The sequence below is a fragment of the Neolamprologus brichardi genome, chromosome 10 (assembly GCF_056152115.1).
Source record: "Neolamprologus brichardi isolate AB-2024 chromosome 10, ASM5615211v1, whole genome shotgun sequence".
NCBI classification, from domain to species: Eukaryota; Metazoa; Chordata; class Actinopteri; order Cichliformes; family Cichlidae; genus Neolamprologus; species Neolamprologus brichardi.
This window is the reverse complement of record NC_142113.1, coordinates 13,738,559-13,760,376: the sequence shown is the minus strand read 5'-3', so window position 1 is coordinate 13,760,376 and position 21,818 is coordinate 13,738,559. Positions and strand designations below refer to the sequence as shown.

The 21,818-nt window shown below is 43.1% G+C and overlaps 1 protein-coding gene across 2 annotated transcripts in view; it reads right to left on the bottom strand.

Annotated features, from left to right (window-relative positions):
* Positions 1–21,818, bottom strand: part of sipa1 (signal-induced proliferation-associated 1) — a 38,163-nt gene that overhangs the window by 4,289 nt on the left and 12,056 nt on the right. For both annotated transcript variants that reach the window (XM_006802221.2, XM_006802222.2), the window contains exons 2-15: positions 13,056–14,665; positions 12,240–12,364; positions 11,973–12,161; positions 10,403–10,577; positions 9,972–10,075; positions 8,887–9,044; positions 7,968–8,574; positions 7,608–7,882; positions 6,772–7,161; positions 5,082–5,208; positions 4,872–5,004; positions 3,852–3,950; positions 1,743–1,815; positions 487–565 (exon numbers count right to left, since the gene is read on the bottom strand). In XM_006802221.2, coding sequence (XP_006802284.1) covers positions 487–565; positions 1,743–1,815; positions 3,852–3,950; positions 4,872–5,004; positions 5,082–5,208; positions 6,772–7,161; positions 7,608–7,882; positions 7,968–8,574; positions 8,887–9,044; positions 9,972–10,075; positions 10,403–10,577; positions 11,973–12,161; positions 12,240–12,364; positions 13,056–14,163 — 3,642 coding nt within the window. In that variant the 5' untranslated portion in view covers positions 14,164–14,665. The remainder of the gene's footprint in view (positions 1–486; positions 566–1,742; positions 1,816–3,851; positions 3,951–4,871; positions 5,005–5,081; positions 5,209–6,771; positions 7,162–7,607; positions 7,883–7,967; positions 8,575–8,886; positions 9,045–9,971; positions 10,076–10,402; positions 10,578–11,972; positions 12,162–12,239; positions 12,365–13,055; positions 14,666–21,818) is intronic.

Genomic DNA, 21,818 nt, shown 5'->3' with positions numbered 1-21,818 from the left:
CACACAAAAGTCCTGATGTGACTCATCAACATCGTCTGGAGTTCATGTGTGAAAATGGCTACACAGCATTCAGAGGTATCGACATGAAAATAAAAACAAAACAAACCAACAAACAGAGCACATCATCACATTATCAAAGCACTGAAGGAGTTGTCATAAATACATGTAAAAATGTATAATACTGGAATTTCAAAAGAAATCTGATAATAATTTCTGTACACGAAATTATAAATAAATAAATGATTTTTTATAGTGTTTTTTTTTTTTGTTTGTTTGTTTTTCGTGTGTGTTTAATGCATCTGTATAGCTGTGATTCGACATGAGTAAACAAAAGGCTGCACTGGCAAATGGAAATCATCTCTCCGCAGTGACAGAAGCTTAGCGATTTAAGTGATAGTTTCTTCTACCTGCTGATTTTTCTGCTTGAGCTGAGGATCCCTGAAAAACGTTACCCACAGAGAAAAACATTCATGGAAGTCAAAGCACCTTTTGCAGGTCATCCTGCAGCTTCTTCAGCATGGCCTCCAGCTGCGACACCTTCTCCTCCAGGTGGCCTGGAGAGTCACTGCAACAGAGAGCGGCAGTGACACTTTGTCAAAAGCGATCACATGACGACGACTTCATGATCTCCCCGTTTCTAATCCGAACAAATAAATAAATGAATATCTTGAAAAAATAAATCCATGAATATAACACAAAGCGTCGGGGTGTTTCAGCATCCCAGCCATCAAATCAACAAAAGCCTGCAGTGGGAAAGTTTTCCTTTCCTCTTGAACCAAGTGTGTGAACTTTTCAATTTGCTTGATTGCTCGAGACGCCATCTGTCACTCTGACAGCCTCGGAGCTCGACGCTTTGTCCCTCCTGCCTTTTAATGAAACTTGTAATACTCACACATCAATTTACAGTAATTGCTACATCCGACGAGCAGAGCCGCTCTGAGCGAGCGCAGTCATCCCACGATGCATTTCGTCTGACTGCGGCTGTACATAATAAGTAGACCCCACGGAGCGAAGCGAAAGTGGCCTCCCAGCAGTGAATTTAAAGTGAGATAGGTTTAAACGACAGAAAAGGGCAGAAATTGCAGTGTAGCGTGTTTGATCTTTAAAGAAACTTCATTTGGTTTTCATGACGATCACCAAATATGACCTGACAACTGGAAACGTAAAAGCTGAGGAAAATTTTGAGCCGAAACCCTCCCCCATATATTTATAAATTTGCGTGTTTAATAACACAAATGCGCTCTAACTGCTGTCAACGTCACTCCAATTGTTAACTATAATGTGTGCATAACTTGACGATTTTATTGTTGTGCTTTTGATGTGAACTTGATTTATCAAAGAAATATTCACACCTTTGTTTTTGCTTATCTACTGTTGACATTTGTTTCTGTCTTTGTTTTGTCTCCAGCAGATCTGCAGGACTTTGTTTGTTCAGTCTCAGCATGGATGAGGCGAACAAGGCCACTGAAGACAAGTAAAAATGGAGCTACAGTTTTAAAGAAAAAAAAAAGCCACAGCAGTGAGTCACACACAGAACTGCATCACCGAGTCAGCACGGGGCTTCTCTTTATGGCGGCGAGAAGCCATCACGTTGACTCAAACAGCTGGATGTAGTCTAAATAACTGAGTGAGAATAGAGGTGCTGTTCTAACTTAATTGAGAAAAGGGAGTAATTCAGACAAAGGCGCTGACTACAAAGATGTTGAACTGCTTCGGCTTAGATGCACTTTAGAGCAACCCACCTCTCCTTTGATTCTTTTGGCTTGCCGTCAGTTTGATCAGCGCCTGCTTGGGAGGGGTCTCCGGCTTTGCGGTCTGCGATAAGGAACATTATTCACATTATTATAATGATCATAAGTGATATATACAGTAAATTAAATAAAATGTGATGGAGACAGAGATGTGAAAGTTGATGAAGTCAATAAAGATGTTTTGACTCTATGCACTCCTGTGACAAGCTAAGTACGCTCTCACTGCGTTTATAAGAATTAAGAGGGTAAGTAGGAGTCAGATCCTGCTAATCAGTTGCACTTGGTTAATTGTCCATCAGCAGGTGTGATCATCTCTATAAAAGCAGAAGTTTTGGAAGTTTGCTGCACCTACACCTGCACCTACACATTCAGTCAGCAGCTTAAATGTTAAAGTTGGTGTAGGTGCTAATCATATTAATGTTAAGATTGCAACCGACCAATCATGTTGTTGTGATGTCATTTCTTTGTAATGTGGAAAAAAAACCCCAAACACCTTTGTTTTATATAAAACTCTCTTCAGGAATAAATGGTAAATATTTCAAGCCTTCTTCTTCTTCTTCAAGCATTCTAAATTAATTCATACAGTTATTAATAACAATATTAATAACAACTATATAATCAATTTAGGTTTGCTGTTAGCCAAATTAACGTTACTCATGTTGGTTTTCAGAAAAGTGTTAGCTAACTGCTTGACTAATGCTAAATAAAATCTCAGATAGACTCACTGGTCAATTGGGATGTTGATCCTGGACCAACAGTAAAATGATGATGTGGGGACGACACCAACGTGGGGATAGGAGATCATGTGTTAAAGGTCATGTATGGTTAGAAAAACACTAAAAAAGTACGACTATTTGGAAGGTTTGCCAGGAGAAAACTTCTTACACAAAAACGTGTGGAACAATGTCTTTGGACTAGATGGTTGGCATTTAATGCCTGATGCCATATTTGGCCAAATTGCCTCATACCAGCTAGGACAGAGTCAAATGTGAGGCCATCTGTCCACAGCTAAAGCTTGTATTTTGCAACAGGACAATGATCCTAAGCACAGCAGCACATCTGCAAAAAAATGGCTGAAAATGAAAAAACTCGGGGTGCTGCAATAAGTCCAGACCTCAACCTGACTGAAATGCTGTGGTGGGAACCTGTTAATGCTGTGCATAAAGAAATGCCCGCAAACCTCAATAAACTGAAGCAACATGTAAAGAAGAGTGGGCAAAAATCCTCCACAATAATGTGTGAGACAAATAATGTCACACAGTAACCAGTTAATTCAAGTTATTGCTGCTAATCGTGGATCTACAAGCTACAGAATCAGGGATGTTCTTAGTTTTTCAGACGACTGCATGCCCCCCCTTTTTTACACTTTAATACAACATGCAACTTTTTGTGCCCAAACACACCAAAGAACATACCAACATTTCTGACATGCTACGAGTTTTTCTTTTGATTACATTGACACACGAAAACTGTTGTGACTGCTCATTTGATGCATTGCTTGCTTGGCACCATGCTCGCATTAGCTAACTGTTCCCAACAAATGATGCCCGCAGGATTGTTGACATGTCTGGCAGACAGGTAGCATTTGCAATACTGTTTACAGACAGTTATTTTTTATTCTATTCTTTAAGGTGGTGCAACAACAGTGCACCTGAGCAGTCAAACTGGGAACCCTTATGCTATGTGGCCAAAGGACAAACAACTAGATCACTCATTTAAACATCTATTCCAGACAATCTGCTTCTTACAGGACCCCTTGCTCTTCTAAAAAGAGTTTCCAGCATCTTAATTCTGGCTGCAGAGATTTGTTTCTATGCAGTATTAGCGAGACCGGATGTGGAAGTTCGGCTGGGCTTAAAGTTTAGTCTTTCTAAGTGGTCCCAAAGGTGTTTGATGGGGTGGAGGTGCAGGCCAAGTGGCATTTATCCAGGATGCTTTTAGTTATAGCGCATAATCGTAGCTAATTAAGGCAATGTTACAGTTATTTACTTATAGTAAAGCGAGTCTATTTTCCTGTGATTGTGCAGAACATTTTAGGAGCTTGATGCATTTTTTACAGTCTAATCCACATTTATCAAGTATATATAAACAGTTCCTCACCCTCTCGTGACAAAGCCTCCAGGATGTTGCGGCAGGCTGTGGCCAGGTCAGAAATCGACTGCCACTCCTCCTCAGTCGAATCTGTCGTCTCCGAGAGAACTGTAACACAGAGGAATAAGTTCACTAAACATGCCTCAGATTATAGGTAACAGCGCAAGAGGACTGGGATGTGTGAAGCAGCTGATTTCTTCTGGTTCTGCAATAGCAAAGAGTCCCCACCTGGGGGTGCTGCTGTGTTACTGCTGGTCAGATTTTAGAGCACAGATGAGCTGATGTGCCTGCCTGGCCATGTCAGACCAACTAAGATGAAATTTATAGAAGCACGCGATCAAAATATAGTACATGAGAGTTACGGTGCAAGACAGGGAGCTTTAATATTTGAATAGTTTTGGTGAATTTTTGTGAATATAAGAGTTTTAATGACATTGAAGGTAGTGAAAAGTACTGGTTTAAGACATATTAAGAAGCTAAATTTCATTATTAAGATGCTTTAGAAATGAGAGAACCCTGCATCCCCCTGAAAAAAAAATATCAGAAGACTCTGATGATGAGAGGATGAGCAAGTGTGCTCTTACGGCAGTTAAATGATGAGTCTCATAGTCTCAGTGGAGGCAGAGCAGATGGTGTAAGAGGGGTTCCTTGAATTGGGGCTGCCTAAAACTCCACCCCTCCCACTACCCATCTGTCCCCCTTTTATCCCAGCCTTGGCAGGGGGTGGCAGCAGAGCAGGGATGATATTAGATTAGCGGAATAGGGGGCAGCGTGGATGAAAGAGGAGGAACAAAGGGGATGCAGTGGGGACTAAAGGGAGGATAATGAAGAGAGGATTTTAAGGCAGAGGAAATCTGGAAAAAGGAATTTGAGGTTAAATCAGGCAGAGATGATTTGCAAACATGTGTAATTGTTGTATTTCGGCTTCATTTAAGCTGCGGCTGTGTCTGCTGTTCTGTCTGAATGAGATTTTCCCTTTTAGATTTTGTTATGCACATACAATGAGACTCTAAATAAGCAAGCGCTTACTCTTGGTGATGGAGTTATGAAGACTCAGGGCTCGTGAATTTCTTTCAGCTCGGTCCACACTTGACAGCCGCGAAGACGAGAGAGAGGAGTCACTCGCCGAGGCTTTGTCATCGCCAAACTCGGCCCCCGTGAACTGAAGACAAGACAGAGTTTGAGATGAAGGAGAGACAACGGTGTCGGAAAGGAGACGGAGAGGTGCTGTTTTTTCACCTGCTCGTCGTCGAGGGCAACCTTCGGTTTGACTTCCAGGATCAGATCAGGTGTGGCATCCCTCAGCTCCCCGATGTTCTCATAGATGTGGTGTTCAACCTTCAACCCCACGTTGTCATACACGTGCCTGCACACCGGGGCGGAGGGAAAGAGGGTGTTGAAAAAATAACCCCAAAAAACCCAACAAAAATTGGATGTTGAGGCTTTATTTTTTTAAACCAATCTAAAGGTCAAAACAGAAACCAGAGAAGTAATCTCCAGGATGGCTCAGATTTGAGCCTGATTCACATTTACTGTGGCGCACTCGCAGAATTATCTGTCAAATATATCATGTGATGCCGTCCAGTCTAATTTCTCAGTACTACTTTGTGTGACGATAAAAAGAAGTCAAATTCGATTTAGCGAGCAGCAGAATTTAATATTATCCTCATGAATATTTCCTTTATGCACAACGTTTTCCTCAAGCTGACCAGTGTGGTTAAAGGGATTTACCCGAGACAGATGCGGAGGGCCTTTGAAAGAGTGCACAGTGCAGATCATTATGTAAGTAACCTCTAAATTGAAAGCAAGCTTGCTTCGTGGCTATCATTCTTGACTTGTCTGCTAATATGGTCCTTGAAGAGGTTTTTGTTTTGCTTTTTATTAAGAAAAATCACTAACAGGAGATCAACTGCTTGGCCAGCCAACCTGCTTCATGAGAATTAGAAAGCAAGCGGTGGAAAGAGTCTTCAATTTCAGTTCATATTAAATCAGGAAAAAGGGATTATATTATCAAAAGTAAGCTCTATGACTGTGGGGATGTTAAATGTGCTATACTATCATCAGCAGTATTTACGGCTTGTCGTTGCTTGAGTAGTTTTTAACCATGATACACGCTGATGAAACTGCTCCTTTCTGTTATCAACCCTCTTAATCGTTTATTTGCAAGAAAAGAATATTGTTCCTAGTTAGAGATCTCCGACTGATATCATCAAACTTCTGTTTAGTCTGAGGAGATCAGAAATCCTTCTTCAGGTTTAACCTAAACTGTTTGTCATTAATATTTTTTAACAATGCTTCATTTGTTCAAAAAGAAACTATAGTAACTATAATGGATAAAAGAACAAGCACGAGCACCACAGTATCCATCCGCCCTAAAGAATAACAGTGGGAGTGAGCTTATCCCAGCTGACACTGGGACTGAAATACAGTGTTTTCCTCTGAAATGTAGTCAAGTAGAAGTGAAACATAAATCGCTCCAAATTGAAGGGAGCTCTTGAACAATTTGAATTTTGAAGCACGATATTGATTTCTGCTGACTGCTGTTACGTCCTTTTCATTCTTTAAGATCCGATGTGTGATTTGCGTTCATTTTTTGAGTATTATATCTTAGTGTCAGTTTACTACACTACACTTTCTACTTGAGAGAAAATAAAGTTAAAAAAGCAATTTGAACAGGAACATCAAAGTGAGTATACAATGTCAAACGTTTAAAAATGGAGGCGCTAAATTCCCTGAAGATAAAATCAGTCCGTGCCTCAACTTCTGAACCAGAAAAGTGACGGCGATATTGCATCATCAGCAGATGCATTTAAATAGCCTATATAAAATCTAGCTTCTCTTTTTTTCCTTGATTTTCATTTCTTGTGTTTCTTCGTGACGCCGCCGTAACACTTCAAAGAACACCTCTATAAGCTTTAGTCGCACTCACCCCGCGTCGCAAGTGTCGCTGTAGGACAGCTGTTTTTCCAGAGAGTAGCTGCGCGGGAGCTGCGAAGCGCTGCCCTCCTGGCCCTGATTGGCCGGCTGGTCCTGCAGAGATGTGGCTCGTAACAAAGGTAAGCTGGGCATTGTGAGGAGCGAGTACGGATTGCGCTCGCTCTCCACTTTATCGCAGAGCTGCTCTTCGCCTTCGTCGGTCTCCGCCTGCGCCTCCTTTGTGTCCGGCTCCTCGACCCCGCCCGCCTTCACATCATCATCCTCTTTTTTTGCCTCCTCCTCTTCCTCCCTTTCGTCCAGCACCCAGGCCTCTCCTGACTGATTCTCACCGGGCTTGCACTCTGCATCCTTGATGGCTTTCAGATACAGCTCAGAGAAACTCCTGCAGAACATGGAGGAAAAAAAACATCACACACACAAATTAATAAAAAATAAATAAGCTAACTAAGCTGAAACTAAGAGGAGATGGGAGGAAAAATATCGTTGACGTCTTTGTGAGACTTTGTTGTAATGAAAGAAGAATTTTGAGGTGGTGCAAAGGCATTCGGTTAAGCATTGGTTATATTTATCTAAACAGTCCCCTCCACAGCTGCTTCTGTCCTGCCTCTGATCTGAGCTGAATGGAAAGGTGGTGGTAGCAGCAGTGCAGCATGTGACAGTGTGATTAAAGATCATTAAAGGGATTGACTTGCTTCTAGTCAGCTGGTGTGACACTGACTGCAGGCTGTAACCCACTAAAGAGTGAGAGGTGAGTAGCACTTGTGTTGTTCCGATCTGACCTGTCCCACAAGCCCTGTTCAATACCCACGACTCCCTTCTCGTCCCCACCTGCGAGGCTTGCCGTTCTCGTCCGGTGGGATGACGGTGATGTGGATCTTGTGGGCGGTGCGGAGCAGCCTGGTCCTCTCGTCGAGGCTCAGGTGAACCAGCGAGTGCCCGCATAGCCGCACCACGCGAGCCCACAGCTGCAGGCCTCCGCTCTCAGCGTAGCAAAACCGCTGCAGCTCCGTCACAAAGCCCTCCTCGTTCATCAGGAAGCCGGGCTGCCCCACTCCGTCGCGCAGGGGTGTGACCTCCAGCGCCTCGCAGCCCCGTGTAACCAGCTGCAGAAGAGCAGATTCGGGTGAAGGAATGAAAAAGACGTAAAATAGTCACGCAGAAATTTCAATTCGGGTCACAGTCACCCACCTCAAGCCTCTGGACCACCTCTCGTATGTCTTCTGCCTGGTTCTCCATCACGCTGATCGACACCGACTCCCCGCGCTCGTAGAAGATATCTAAGCAGGGCCCCCCGTCTTTGGGCTCTGTCACCGCCTTCCAGCCAATGACATCGCGACAGGAGCAGTTGAACACCACCTTGCGCGAATACCTCTCGATGAGCACCACCGACTCGGCCGACACGCCGAGCAAACAGGGGAGCTTGTGCTCTCCGGCCTCCCATTCATCTATGCTGTTCACCATCACCGCCCACACAAGGGCCCCATTGCTGTGCAGCTCGGCCCCTTTGGCGCCCTTCATCTTGTCTTTGCGCTTTCCGCCCAGGGAGAGCAGGGGGAACTTAGTGGAGGAGTCTATGGGCGTGGTGGTCACGTAGTTTTCCGCCAGGTCCTTCAGGTATTCCTGACGCGTGCGGGTGGCCATGGAGCGGAACTTCTCTGACTTCTCTGCAGCATTTTCAGCGTTGACCGCCTTCGCCAGGAGGAAGTCTCTGAAGGCGGCCGAGCGAGGGAATCGGGCACCTTTGGGGAACAGAGGCCCGAATAATGGGATGTCTTTAGAGCGTGTCACAGCCACCCTGAGAGGAAGAGAAATGAGGAGTGAGGAGAGGGTGCAGCAGGAACATTCAATCTATGTCTTGTTTTGTTTTGGAGTGTTGTTGCGGCAGGGCACACGCAAATACCAGGATGTGACTCTAACTCCAACACTCTAACAATTTTTGAAAAATTTTTTTTAGATCGACTAAAATCCTTATAGCTTACTTAAATCTGCCACTTCTCACACAAAGAACCCGAATCCCTAATTCCTTTTTCCTAAGTGCTTTTTTAATTTTAGCTGCTGAAAAAATGTACAAATTCTCGTTAAACCCCTGAGAATGATGGAGTCAGACCTGTAGTAGGTGTTCTCGGTGCAGGGCTCGTGAACTTGCACGATGATGAAGACGTGCTGGAAATGGGAGCGGATGGACTTCGGAGTAAAGGGCATAGCGCCCGGCTCCTGGAACACGATCGTCACAATGTCGTTACCGATGTGGCGCTTCCGCAGCAACTGATGAGACCAAACAGAAACATAGACATTAATTAAACCACAGGCCATTGCAGCTAATTAAACCTGAGAACAGTTACCTACCAAACAAAAACATTTAAGGGATGAGCAGACAGATAATGCTTCAAGACAGGCCTACAAATTAAATAAGCGAATTCATCATAATAACGATCGTGTTTTACCAATCGGCCCATTTACTCATGACTTCTTCCGTTTTAATGCTCTGTACATGACGCATTAAACGTGAAGAAAACAATGACAATTAATCATGTTTATTAGAATAAATAAACTAAATAAGTTGTAAATACTCCTGCGTCTTTTCATCTGAACTTTATTAATCATACTTTGGGAGATTTGTTGTGATTTAAATCGCTTTTCTTCATAGACAAACATATAAAAATAGATTACAAAAACCCAAGATACAAATGCAGGCTTGGCTTTAGATTATTGCACCAAAGCTACCGGAGCCTAAACCGCTGCTGCTGCAGAGGCTGCAGATTAAAGAGGCAATGCAGTGGCTCATCACTGCCATGTAAAATCTTTAATCTATATTAACATGCAATGTCCAGTTTCTTTGCAAATGACACCAAACAGGCTTAAACCCTAGACGGCACGTTAAAACACGACAGCCGGATGAATGCGCAGAAGACGGCCAGCAGTGAATACCTTCATGGTGGGAGTGAACACTGGGGGGCAGGATTTTTATGTCATGCTTGTTGTGGAGCGCAGAGGCTTTTTCTGCAGCTTTTACTAAAGCACGACGGTACGAAGAGAGCTGGGTAATGAAAATCGTGGCTCATTCGGTCTTTTGAAGAATACTGAACAAAGGCTGAAGGAAGACTGCAATTCTGTGGAATTGTGTTGTGATACACAAAGAGCAGGAAAAGGAAACCATGTGTCACGGGCCTGTTAGGTTGTGGCTGCTGTTACCTGCTGTGTGTTGTTGGCTGTGTAGGGCAGCATGGTGGACACATGAAACATAATCTCGTAGTCCTGGTAGCGCGTGTAGAGCGAATGTGTCCCAGTTGAGTCGGCTGCACAGGTACGCACAGAAAGAGACAGACAGGTAGAGATTTAGCAGAATCAGTCGACGTCTCTGAAGGAAACACTAAACTCAGGCTGTCACAGCCGGGATGAAATGTGTCCCGTTCGCTGTTCTCCGCTGCTCACTCAAGGGAAAACAGCTCAGAGATAATCAGCAGTGACTATGCTATTTTGCAGGCATTACTCAGATTACATGTGGCTAGATAGGAGTTATCTTCGGCTTGCTGTGGTGCACTGATGCCCTTCGGATAATCGTACTGCGACAAGGTGAGATGTAGCCAATAGATGTGTGTGTAAGTGAAGTGTCTGTAGCTCACTCTTGTTGTCCAGCTGAGCTCGGTATTTTTCCCAGCCCTTCAGTCGCACCCGTTCCCCGAGCAGATCCAGAAACTCCTCAAATGCCGGCCCGGAGCTCTCGTTGTTGTACATGTCTTCCTCTGAGCTCTGCCCGGCCCGGCAGTACATTATCCCAACCTTTCGCTGAAAATTCAGCTGGAAGATAGAGAGGCACAAAAGTTATTGAGCACTGAAAAATATACAGAGTTAGAGGGAGAACTCTCATTTCTAGCCTTTCTTTGATATTTTACTTTACAGGAAAAGGCAAGGGAGTTGGGTATTACTGAATGTAAACATAATCAAACTCATCACAGCTCCCAAGACTTTTTTAACTGGTCATTTCTTGCAGTTTTACACTCTCCACCCAGATCACTTTGTGTCTATACGCCACTCTGCCTTTAATCATTAGTTTTTATTAAACTCGCTCTTCCACAGCATGTCTTTTGTCCTTTCTTCCTCCCATCACCTCCGACTGGTCGCAGCTAATGGCTATCCTGATGTACTGGAAGTTTTCCTTCCCACTGTCACAAAAATATTTGGTTATAGGGGTTCGTCTAAATGTGTTTCTTTATCTCTACTGTTGTTGAGCTTTATACCCAGGGGCGTAATATCCAGGGGGGTTAGGGGGGTTATGACCCCCCGCCCCCCAATAATCAGACCCAACCAATATAACCCCCCCAATAAAATTATGAATTATCTTGCATAAATACGCTGTTGATTTTCTTTAGTCTAGGTATTACTCCCCCCCCCCAATGTTCAGCACAAAGTTACATCGATGCTTATCCCTTACAGTATAAAGCATCGTGAGGGGACAAGTGTTGTTGTGATTTGGCAACATGTAAATAAAATAACATAAAATTGAATTAAATTGAATATATAACTAGAGAGCACCTACAGGATAATGAAGGAGCTTCAGTATTTGGCAGGTTCTGCAATGTCAAAAAAGTCAATAGAAATAAAGAAATATGGGTTTTTAAAAAAACTACTTCAATGTTGGGTAATCAGCAAAAAATATTTTGCATCTCACTAATTAAATGTTTGGTACATTTTTATATTTATTAGTACCTTTTGATTTCATTATTTAAATCTCATAATTTGTTTCTTTTGAGTGTTTTTCAAACAAATTGGGACACTAAATGTTTTGGGCTCAGGATGCGTGACAAACAAATGTTACAATTTTTAATCACGACAAAATTGAAATTTGAATGAATCTTTTCTAAGTCAATAATATTTGCGATAAATACGGAAGAAAAAGCAATGGCTCCAAGTCAAACAATACAGGAGAAAAACAATAAAGTGAGAGCTTTTTGCTTTTTACTCTTTCTGCAGTACATAATCAACTTGAAAACAATTAGCTTACAGCTCCAGTTCTAATGGAATGGAAGCAAATGTAATAACTGGGTTAAATGACCTCTTGGACAGCAGTTATAGGCTTTTAACATAAAGTGGAGAAAAATACACAAACCCTATCTGATGCCGTTTGACACAATTTACAGTTTTCTGCCCGACACATGCAGCAGCCTTCAGTATCACCGGTGTCGCGTTACTCACCCCTTGTTCATCCAGTTTGAGCAGGGTGTCCCGCACCTTGGGGGAGTTTGAGGCCAAGCGAAGGCAGTGCTGGTTCAGCTCAGGCATGATGAACTCCAACAGCCTCTTGGGAGTCAAGCCTCTGGGGGTCGTGTGTCGAGCCGCAGAGGGCACCGACTCCTCCAGGATGGAACCTCGCAGAGTCTTCATCTGCGGACGGGATTCACACTCAACACATCCGGTCGAATCAATTTTACACACAGGACAGGAGAAGCGCGCTGCTTTTACCTCTGTGGTGCGAAATATGATTCTACAGTTGTTCTGAGCGCCGCTGGATCCTTCTTTCTCCTCTCGACGGAAGCTGATGGCCACCGGCCCGAGGCGTTCGTCAATTCCAAAAAAATTCTGATGTTCTGCGACGGCAGGACAGACAAATAAATACTGAGAGGAACGAGACCGGAAGACCCACAGTGGGTCAAACAACTATCAGAGCACCTATAAGGCTTATAAGGACCTGTACAAAAATGGGGGAGAGGTGAGGGGGATTTATATGGAGGACCAAAAATGGCAACATAATGTAAAATGTAAAAGAAAGAGGTTCAAAACCATAACTCTATTTTACATTTTAATTTTCATCTATTTCATCTATTAAAAAAACAATCTCAAAGTGACTAATATTTACTTTAAACCACCTCTCTAAGCAGAAGACTCTACCTCTTCCTAACAAGGCCTATATGATGGCGAACTCAACAGTTGCTGAAAATAAAGCCAAAACCAAATTTAAAAAATCTATAAAGCGTTTATAAAATTGTTATTATAGCCATCCGATCAGTGACTCAGGCGCAATTACTCCTACCCACGGCACTGAAGGGAAACTGAAGGCTCTTGACCCTTTATTACTCACAACACACACAGTAAACACTCATATAAATAAACACTCACAAGGAAAGGCTAAATTAAAATAAAAAGCATAAAAAAGTGACTGAATGAATTTCACATGGCCTACAAAGGACGGGAAAATTCCTAAATCTTGGTGAGTGTTAGACTTAACAGGGAACAGCTGAAAAGTAATTGATCGTAATCCTTTGACACTGTGACACGTACCTTTCATGTAGAAATACTTGCGATAGTAATGGGCTCCCAGATCAGCATGCTCTATGAAGTAGTTGCTCTTGCCCTGCTGCTGCACATTGCTCTCTCTGGGCTCTTCCAGAACCGAAACTGCATCGTTGGGGATGCGAAGGCTAGACCAGAGTCCTTTCCTTCCCTGGGATCGACCCAGGCCCGCCTGCTCCTCTCCTCCAGTCTCGTTGCGGAAGTGGGGGCAGCTGAGGAGGAGCTCGTTATCGTTGCCATCACCTTCATCTAGCATCATTGACTGTTCGTTGTCTTCTGCGTTCCCTGTGCTGCCACCCCCGCCCTGCGCAGGTGAGGATGGGGTGGACAGGGAGAGGGGACGGGGCTGGGAGGCAGCTGAAGCCCCTGAGGTGATATTCTTTTTCCGTCCAATGCTGTCTCTGTTTGTGGCTACCTCGGTTAGGTCAAACAGGATGCTCTGCACGTCATAGTGAGCAAAGCTCCTCACCCAGGCTCCGCCCCCGATGTTGTCATATGGAACTGGTTGAGGGACCTGAGAGGTCGTGGGTTTAGACTTTTTGCTAAGACCTTCAGGCTTTGGTGGCTTAACGGGTTTTGGGCCATCCACCGTGCAAACACCTCGAAAGTATCCATCGGGTTCTGGAGGGTGTCCCTGCAGCCCTAAAAGCAGGAAAGGGTCTTTGAAGCGGAGGGCACTTGGACTCAGGGGTCCCTGGTCATCTGCTCTTGGCTCCTGGGCTTGAGTCTGTCTCTCGAGTGATGACAGGCTGCCGTACTCCCTGTGTAACAGCACACCTGTGTCTCCCTGAACCCCAGCATCCACCTTCTCGCCAACCGCTCGCGCTGTTTTTCCCCCCGCCTTCCCAGAGGAGTCCAAGTCCCCAAGTGTGACATCGCTGTTACTTCTCTGCATGATGTGCCCCCGGCCCATGGACCGCAGGGTCAACCCGGCGCGGCTCGGGGTGAGGCTGTCCGCTTCGGCCCCATCGCCGTCCCTTCTTGGCGGCCACTCCACTACACCCGTTTCCCTCTTGGGGTCAAAGTTGACTGCTGCGATAGGCGGCCGCTGATTCTGACGGCGAAACTTGCGAATGAAGAGGTCGTCTGACTGCATGGTGTCCACCTGACAAACCAACTCCAGTCCAGCGGTATTTTCTCCACTCTGCTCCAGGGCTTCCCGCTAACCCCACCCTCCCAGTTAAATTGTTGTCCCGGTCTCTATGGCGCTGGTGTGAAATGGGAACACTGAGCGAAAGCAGCAAACTCAGTCCTCATTCACACCACTTACGAAGGCTGACCTTCTTCTCCACTCTCGGGCTCTCACAGATGCTGTGTGAGACACTGCACTCTGTCAATACGTTCCCAAGTGTGGAAGATGAAGACACGCGAAAAAGTGCTCCTGCTTTCTGCAGCGGTCCATCCAGGTGTGCAGATGTGTGTTTAGGTGGTACTCCAGTTGCGGGGTGCTCCTTCCTGTAAAGGATGTGAGGATCATCACTGGAGCCTGACTCTCTGTCCTCTGAGTAAGAGAGGCTCCCTATGTATCAACACAGCGTCCTTCCGTGTGCACGCTTTCAGTGCCTGCGGCCTCTCTTTCGGTCTTATCCACCGGCAACCTGTACAGAAAAGAAGAGGAAGAAAAATATAAGTCACATTTTACCCACACTGATATAATCTCAATCAACAGCTTTATATACAGCCCGTAGCAGCTCACCAGAAAAAGATTTGATAAACAAGTACTGAATTGCAACAATAAGGCAGTAAGCAGGTCTGACGTGTGTTTTATTGTTGAGTAATGCCTTGTACCTCTGTTTTCTGTTTTCCCTCATTATTATTCTTTCCTTTAGACACTTTCCGTTCCAAAGTTTCCCTAAATAGTTCCATAGCAAACTTAATACTCACCACATCCACCCCGCACATGCTCACAATAGACAGTATTAACACAGGGGAGGGTCCTTCCTGGCTTACTGACAATGTGCCAGCATACAAGCGAAATAAGTGTACGCCGTGTCTCTTACCTCCCCTCCACCCCGACACTGTGCATTCGCACACCACCAAACAGTTTTGTAGTTCACTCCCGCGCCAGTATTCAAATACATAAATACGTCAGTATGGACAACAAAAAGCATTTTAAATAACTGCAAATGCCGTGTTTTGCGACAGATATTACTTTCACTATTTTGAGAGTCATTGAAAGTCGAGAGGGTTTGAGAAAACGACAATGAAGTAGAGTGCTTCCCTGTTTTTAAGCCCTAAAAGAATTCATCTTTTTTTTTGTTTCAACAAAGCCGACTTACCGTCAAAGTGGATTCTGTCCTAGGTACAGATCAGCCTGTTTGTGTCATCGTTTGTTGCTCGCACCCTGTTTTGGACCAAACTGACGTCAATCAACTCAAGCTGAAACCTTTTTGTCGCTCTCAATAAGGTATGAAGCTTCTTCCTGTCTAGTTTTTTTGAAAGCACCCATCTCCTCTATCGAGCTTGCAGCCTAAAGAGCAGGTGCAGCGGTGCAGAGCGCACTCACATTCACATCACACTGACTTACATTCATTTCCTTCTCACAACTCTAACGCTAACCGCTACTTGCATTAACCCCGGCCCCCCCTAGAGGTTTTTATTTTGTCCCCGAAAAGGGGTCGAGTCCCCACAGCGTGATTGTGTAAACTATTTTAGGTCCCCACAACATGCGCAATACAAGTACACACAAACACACACAACACAAATATATGCCAAATGGTGAGGAAGTCACAAGAAATCTTGGTTTCCCCTCCTTGCTGCTGCTCACGTTCGCTTGATTTTTTTCACCCAAAGAGAAAATATCAACGTGCAGTTTAAACGTTGGCGCTAAAAATGCATTTTTTTAAAAAAGCAAACGTTGAATAAGGATCAAATTTATTTGTTCCTTTGCTCGCGTGTCAAGATATGCTAATGATCGTGAAGGTCATGTTATATCATCGATATGAGCACTGTGAGCAGGAAGTTCTCTCTAAAGGAGATTGTGTCTAGGTTTGAAAAAGGGGAAACAATGATTATTAGACTTCTCTATTATTGTTTATTCTAACAAATCATTCATTGGAACACATTCAACATTGCCTTCAGTGCCTATTTTTCCATTATTGTGACAATATGTTTTATAGACATGTTATCATTGATCTGAACTGTGTTATAAACTAATAATATACTAATAATACAAGCTGCCATAGATTTTCAGAAGCTGTTTTGTGATTTCTTACTGATAAAAACTGAATCTGCGTTATGTGCACACCTCTCGATGACTACTTCAGACAAACATGCTGTGTTTTCAGCATTAACTTAAGTATATTTAGTTGGAATATCCTCAAGTTTCTAATCCAGCCTAAAAGCAATCACCATCTGTAAACACTCTAAGTGTAAATTTCTCCTCAGGTTATTTAATCCCCAAAACTTTGTAGAAACAAGCCAAAGACGTGACCTCAGCATTCTCTGTTGTGCCTCGAGGCTCTGTGTGTACGTAAATGTTTATCCTTACGGCTGGCTACTATCTGTAACAGTGTTACAGATAGTTACACATATTACTCATTCACACTGAGCCTATGTGTAAATATAATATTACTTTCATATCTGTCTGAACTAGAGTGAAGACGCTTATTTTGCATGCCTGGAATGGGAAAGAGAAAGCACGGTGAAGTACTGAATTAGGGGCAAAAGTCTTCTCATTTTTAGCACCTCTGATTGAGTCGGGGTTTCCCGTGGAAGCCCAGAGTGGACTTTATTAACGCAACGATCTTAATCTAATACTGAAAAATTGAAATACAATTCCTGAATTTTCAAAAGTGCTGTTCACTCAATATCATTCTCTGTTTAGCGCATTGTTCCTTTGGAAAACAACAGCCACGAGCTGTCCTCATGTTTTAATTTTGAACTTAAAAACACTGACATCAAATGCGCCTGCTGATGTTTTAGTGTAGCTGCATTACATAAGGGGGTTTTTGCTCCATCTGAATTTCATCTACCGCAGAGCTTATTCAATCTATGTAAATGAACTGTTAAATGCTGTTTTACTTTCTGTTTTGAAATTGTGAAAGGTGGATATTGCTTGCACTGTATTTTAGTATTATAGTATTGTTTTAATTAGGCCCCCAGTAAGCTGCCATACTCCTCTCTTTCATGCGAGACTCCTGATCTGACAATGAGCACCAGTTAACCGCTTTGCTTGCCTCTGTGTGTGTGGAGTGCTGCAGCTTCTGACATTAAAAACCTGCTCATGTTCCCTCCTGGAAACTTTCAGATGTTCAACACCTATGCGTGCACAAATGATCTGCGTCTATGCCTATCTGCAATCATTACATGCAGCGTCATCTGCATGTTTCACAATGCTTTGAAAAAGTGTGAGCAATCAATTCTCTCCACCGTCTCAGAGTGGGGGTGTAGATTATTGGCAGCAGGTTGTTTTTGGAAAAAGAAAGATTTAAAAAAAATCGCAGATTGCTTTCATGTTGTTCCAACAACAATCTGAATGCCTGAGGTCCACCAGAAGCACTCCTTCTCTCCACCAACACACAGTGCTGGTTGAACTTGGACACTTATCAGTCGGCCCTTTGTAAAAATTCACATGTTCCTGAGCTTCTCGGGACCTCAAACCATGAATCAGTCCTTGTTTCCATAGCAACCTGCCTGGTGCCACCCTCTCTACGTGGCACGTAGTCCACGAAGCTTTAGAACAACCCTGTTTACTGAAATAGCTCCACTTTTGTCAAACAAGCCCGCGACTGGTGACGCTCATGTTCATAATGTATGGTAAACTATAAGAACAAGACAACCTCCAAGTATTCACATGTGACACCATTGCTATTTCAGCTACACTGGCTTCCTGTTGAATTTAGAGTACATTTTAAGATCCTGGTCTTGACATTTAGAGCCTTGCACGGATTGGCACCTCCCTACATCTCTGATCTGCTACAGCCCTATGTCCCCAGCAGGTCCCTGAGGTCATCTGATCAGGGCTTACTTGCTATAAAACAGACTAAGATGAGAACTAAGGGTGACAGGGCTTTTGCCACTGTGGCCCCGAAACTGTGGAACTCTCTCCCTCGTACATTAAGAACTCAGTGGTTGTTTTTAAAAAACAACTCAAAACTCACCTTTTTAAAACTGTTTTTGGTTCAATTTCTGCCTGTTTTATATTGTCTGTTTTACCCTTTTATTATTTGTTATCTTATGTGCAGCACTTTCTGATTCTGTCTAGAAAGCTATATAAATACAGTTTTATTTATTATTTTATTTATTTATTTACAGCGAGGAAAACAAGGTGGACGCTGTCATGCTGCGACTTCCTTTCATAAAATCAAAACATATTTGTGACTGATGGGATTCATATTTCTCAGTTTTTAAGAATGAAAGTTAGACATTATATACAGTAGGTGTCGCATACATAGACGTGTATCAGAGTGATGGCCGCAGGATTACAAAAGCGACAGTTTGCACAGCAACAAAACCCATCTGTGCATCCCACGATTTGTCTCGATGCTGCAGCTTTGACAAAATCGAACAACATTACAAAATATTACGGTAACACTCAATCTGCAAACACATCACAATGTGTGACTGTTTTCCACAGTGCGCCAGCTGCTTAACATCTGCCATAAATAAGAACACACGCGCGCAGTGGTGACCTTGTTAAAATGCTGTTAAATCATTATTAGGATTACAATAACTTACTTTACACATATGCAGTGCACCTCTGTACCAAATACATGTCACAACTCATTTACCACAAATTAGTTCTCATATTTTTTTTGCATGAAACCAGAAATATTAAATGGGCGTTCCCAAAGCTCATCTTTAGGATATTTATAGGTACTTCTCCAAATGATTGCTGTAGTTCCTCATAGGTTCCCATTGTCCTGGACTACCTGAAACTGATCATAAGCAGAGATCTGTGTTCTGCTTTTGCAACGTTTTGCTATCATAATCAGACAGAACTGAACTGGAAGCAGCTTTAAAAAAAATGGCACCGAACTTGGCCGATTTGGTTGATTCGCATCTTCACACGGGCGTATTTTCTACATCTGACGGAAATGTACAGAGTTTCTTTCATGCAAAAGAGCAATGTTTCAAACATTGCTGATATACACGTTCACTAAAAAAAATGCCTGCCTTTTCCATACATTTGCCAAGATAACTGGCCATGCATGAATGCACAATCCATGTCAATACAGTGCATCTTAAATTTTAAAAAAATCTCATTTTTGTCAATTAAAATACCCTGTAATAATGATTAACGAGCTTCAGAGCCCATGTTGCAATGAGATAATAAAAGTTGTGTCACCTGCTAACACTGTCCTGACCCCGAGTGCTTACTAGGCATGATGGGTGTGTTTAGCAGTTCAGAATGAACCTCTAGGGGTGACTATGCATGGAACCATGATTAGTCCAGATACCAGAAGGGTAATGAATCTGTCTATTTGACAGACTCTCTGGATGTAGTGAACCAAGCCTGAAACTAACTCCAATCAAAGTCTAAATCCTGAAGAAGCAGTAGATTCATTGTGGGTTTCAGCCACCACCAGGCAGTGGGGTGACTTCACATGTGTCAAAGGAATAATTAGCCACAGTAACTCTGCAACTGCAATTTATAGACACAGCACCCAAAAACAGTCTCTAGTTTGACACTGGGTGAAAGGGTAGCACTGACCACGGGAGATGGAGTAGAGCCATTATTTCTGTGGCTTGGCCCTTTTAGCTGCCTCTCAAATTCTTTGCTAAGTGTTTTACTACACAGCGGATGATTCATCCATCCTGAGTCCAGGTCCTGGTCTTTCTCAAGCCATGCCTTATATGTGTTCCACATGAAGCCAGACGTTATATCCCAATCAGAGCAACAGCTTCAACGGAGTCTGACGTTCTGATGTTCGGACAAGAAGCATCAACATTAATTGACCAGGTGAGTCTCCTCAGACATACCAATATAATTATTTTTCCAGCAGCTCTTAACTGATATGCACACTCGGTTACCTGGGTATTCATCAACTTGACCTGCGTTACTTTTCCAATAATTTCTAGGTTTATATTTCCCCCCAATTTTTCCAAACCCGTAAAACCTCACGATTTTTTTTTCTGTTTGAAAGCAAATCAGTCCCTTTCTTACCTTTGAACACAAAACGTCTTCAACAAGATCTTCAACAGAGCCACACTGGTGTCAAAAATACATATTCTCTCTGAAGTCACTGAAGAGAAACTGTCCTGTGTGTAACCACGACAGAGAAGTGCGTCATATACCTTGTGAAAAAGTACAAAGCAAAGAGGAACTGCTGTTTTTGTCCCAGCCCCCTCAAGTTTCTGTTTAATATATTTAGGAAGCCATTATTTGCATTTTTAATGTTTTTGTTGTTTTTTTTTGCTACATGCACATAAACTGCTACGGCACAAATCATTGATAACCAGCTTAATGTTTTCCCAGGATATACCAAGCTGAGCAATTTTATGAGCAAATATCAGTCTGGCTTAAACCAAACTCTAATATGACCATAAGTGGATCATCTCATAATAGCAGGACTGACTGAGGGTGCAATAAAAAATAACTTAGGATATTAGGCTTGAGACAATAAACAGTAACGGGAAGCTCTTTTCTCAAAAGCTTTCAGTACAGCTGATTGTACATTGATTGTAAATGTGCATGTGATGATTCTGTATCTCGCTGGTTTAAAATCTATTAGCACTAGAGGATCCAATATCCTAACAATGCTGTTGCTACTAGAAAAAGGCTAAAGCTGATGCCATCATTACGATGTCGTTCATATTCTAACACAATAAGGATAAACAGCAAGTCGCTGTCCGTGGAGATGTAGCAAGTAGCATGACACATCAGCTATCTACTCCAAATATGTACAAACGCGCCTACATCCACAGATTAGCCTACGTCAGATGACACAGGAGTTGCTGGAAACTATGCTTGACCTCCCCCGATGCTCTCCAAGCCACAGTTCGACCACCACATTACCAGAAACTTGACCCGTAACTGTCTGGGCTGGCTAGCGCAAACCACTTCAACTGTTTGAATTAAATGGCATCAATAAAGAGCACAGAATACGATTTGGTCATGATTTACACCTTCGTGATCTGGTTGCGTTGCCATTTAAACTGACTTTTCCCCACACGTGATCTCTGTCATCCCAAATTAGGGAAAACAGCAGCTTCATTCTCCTGCCTATCATCCAAAACTGCTGGTTGGAACTGGTCCTATATAAATAATATATAAAAATGATTGCAGTTTCTTTGTTTTTCTATTTAGTTATATATTCAGTCGTATAACCCAGGCATGCACCTCATGCTCTCCAAGATTTTTTTTGAAGCTCCATTGCATCTGCTAAGATCACTGGGAGGCTGCTGCCTGCTTTTTCCTGCAGATACTCTCATGATGCATGAGCCAGACTCCATCCCTGAGAAACTTAATAATACATGCAGACAGCAGTGTTTAATACTGCGTCTCAGAACTCGGCCTCTGGACGGTAATGATCTCCGTGTTACGCATGCTAAAACAGTTTATTTTAATGCCAAGTAATGCTTCCACCCATGGCTCTTGATTTTGTTGCAAAAATTAAAACCTGAAACTTTTAAGCGAAAGGGGAACGTGAACAGACTTCCTGTCATAAAATAAGCTTCTGAAAACGTAACTTATCTTCTAGCTTTATTGCACATACTAGTACGGATTCTAATTTTCATGCTGCGAAACTGTTGTACTGAAGAGTGGAGCATTTAACTGTGTTCATCGAGTTTGCATCACAAAGACGC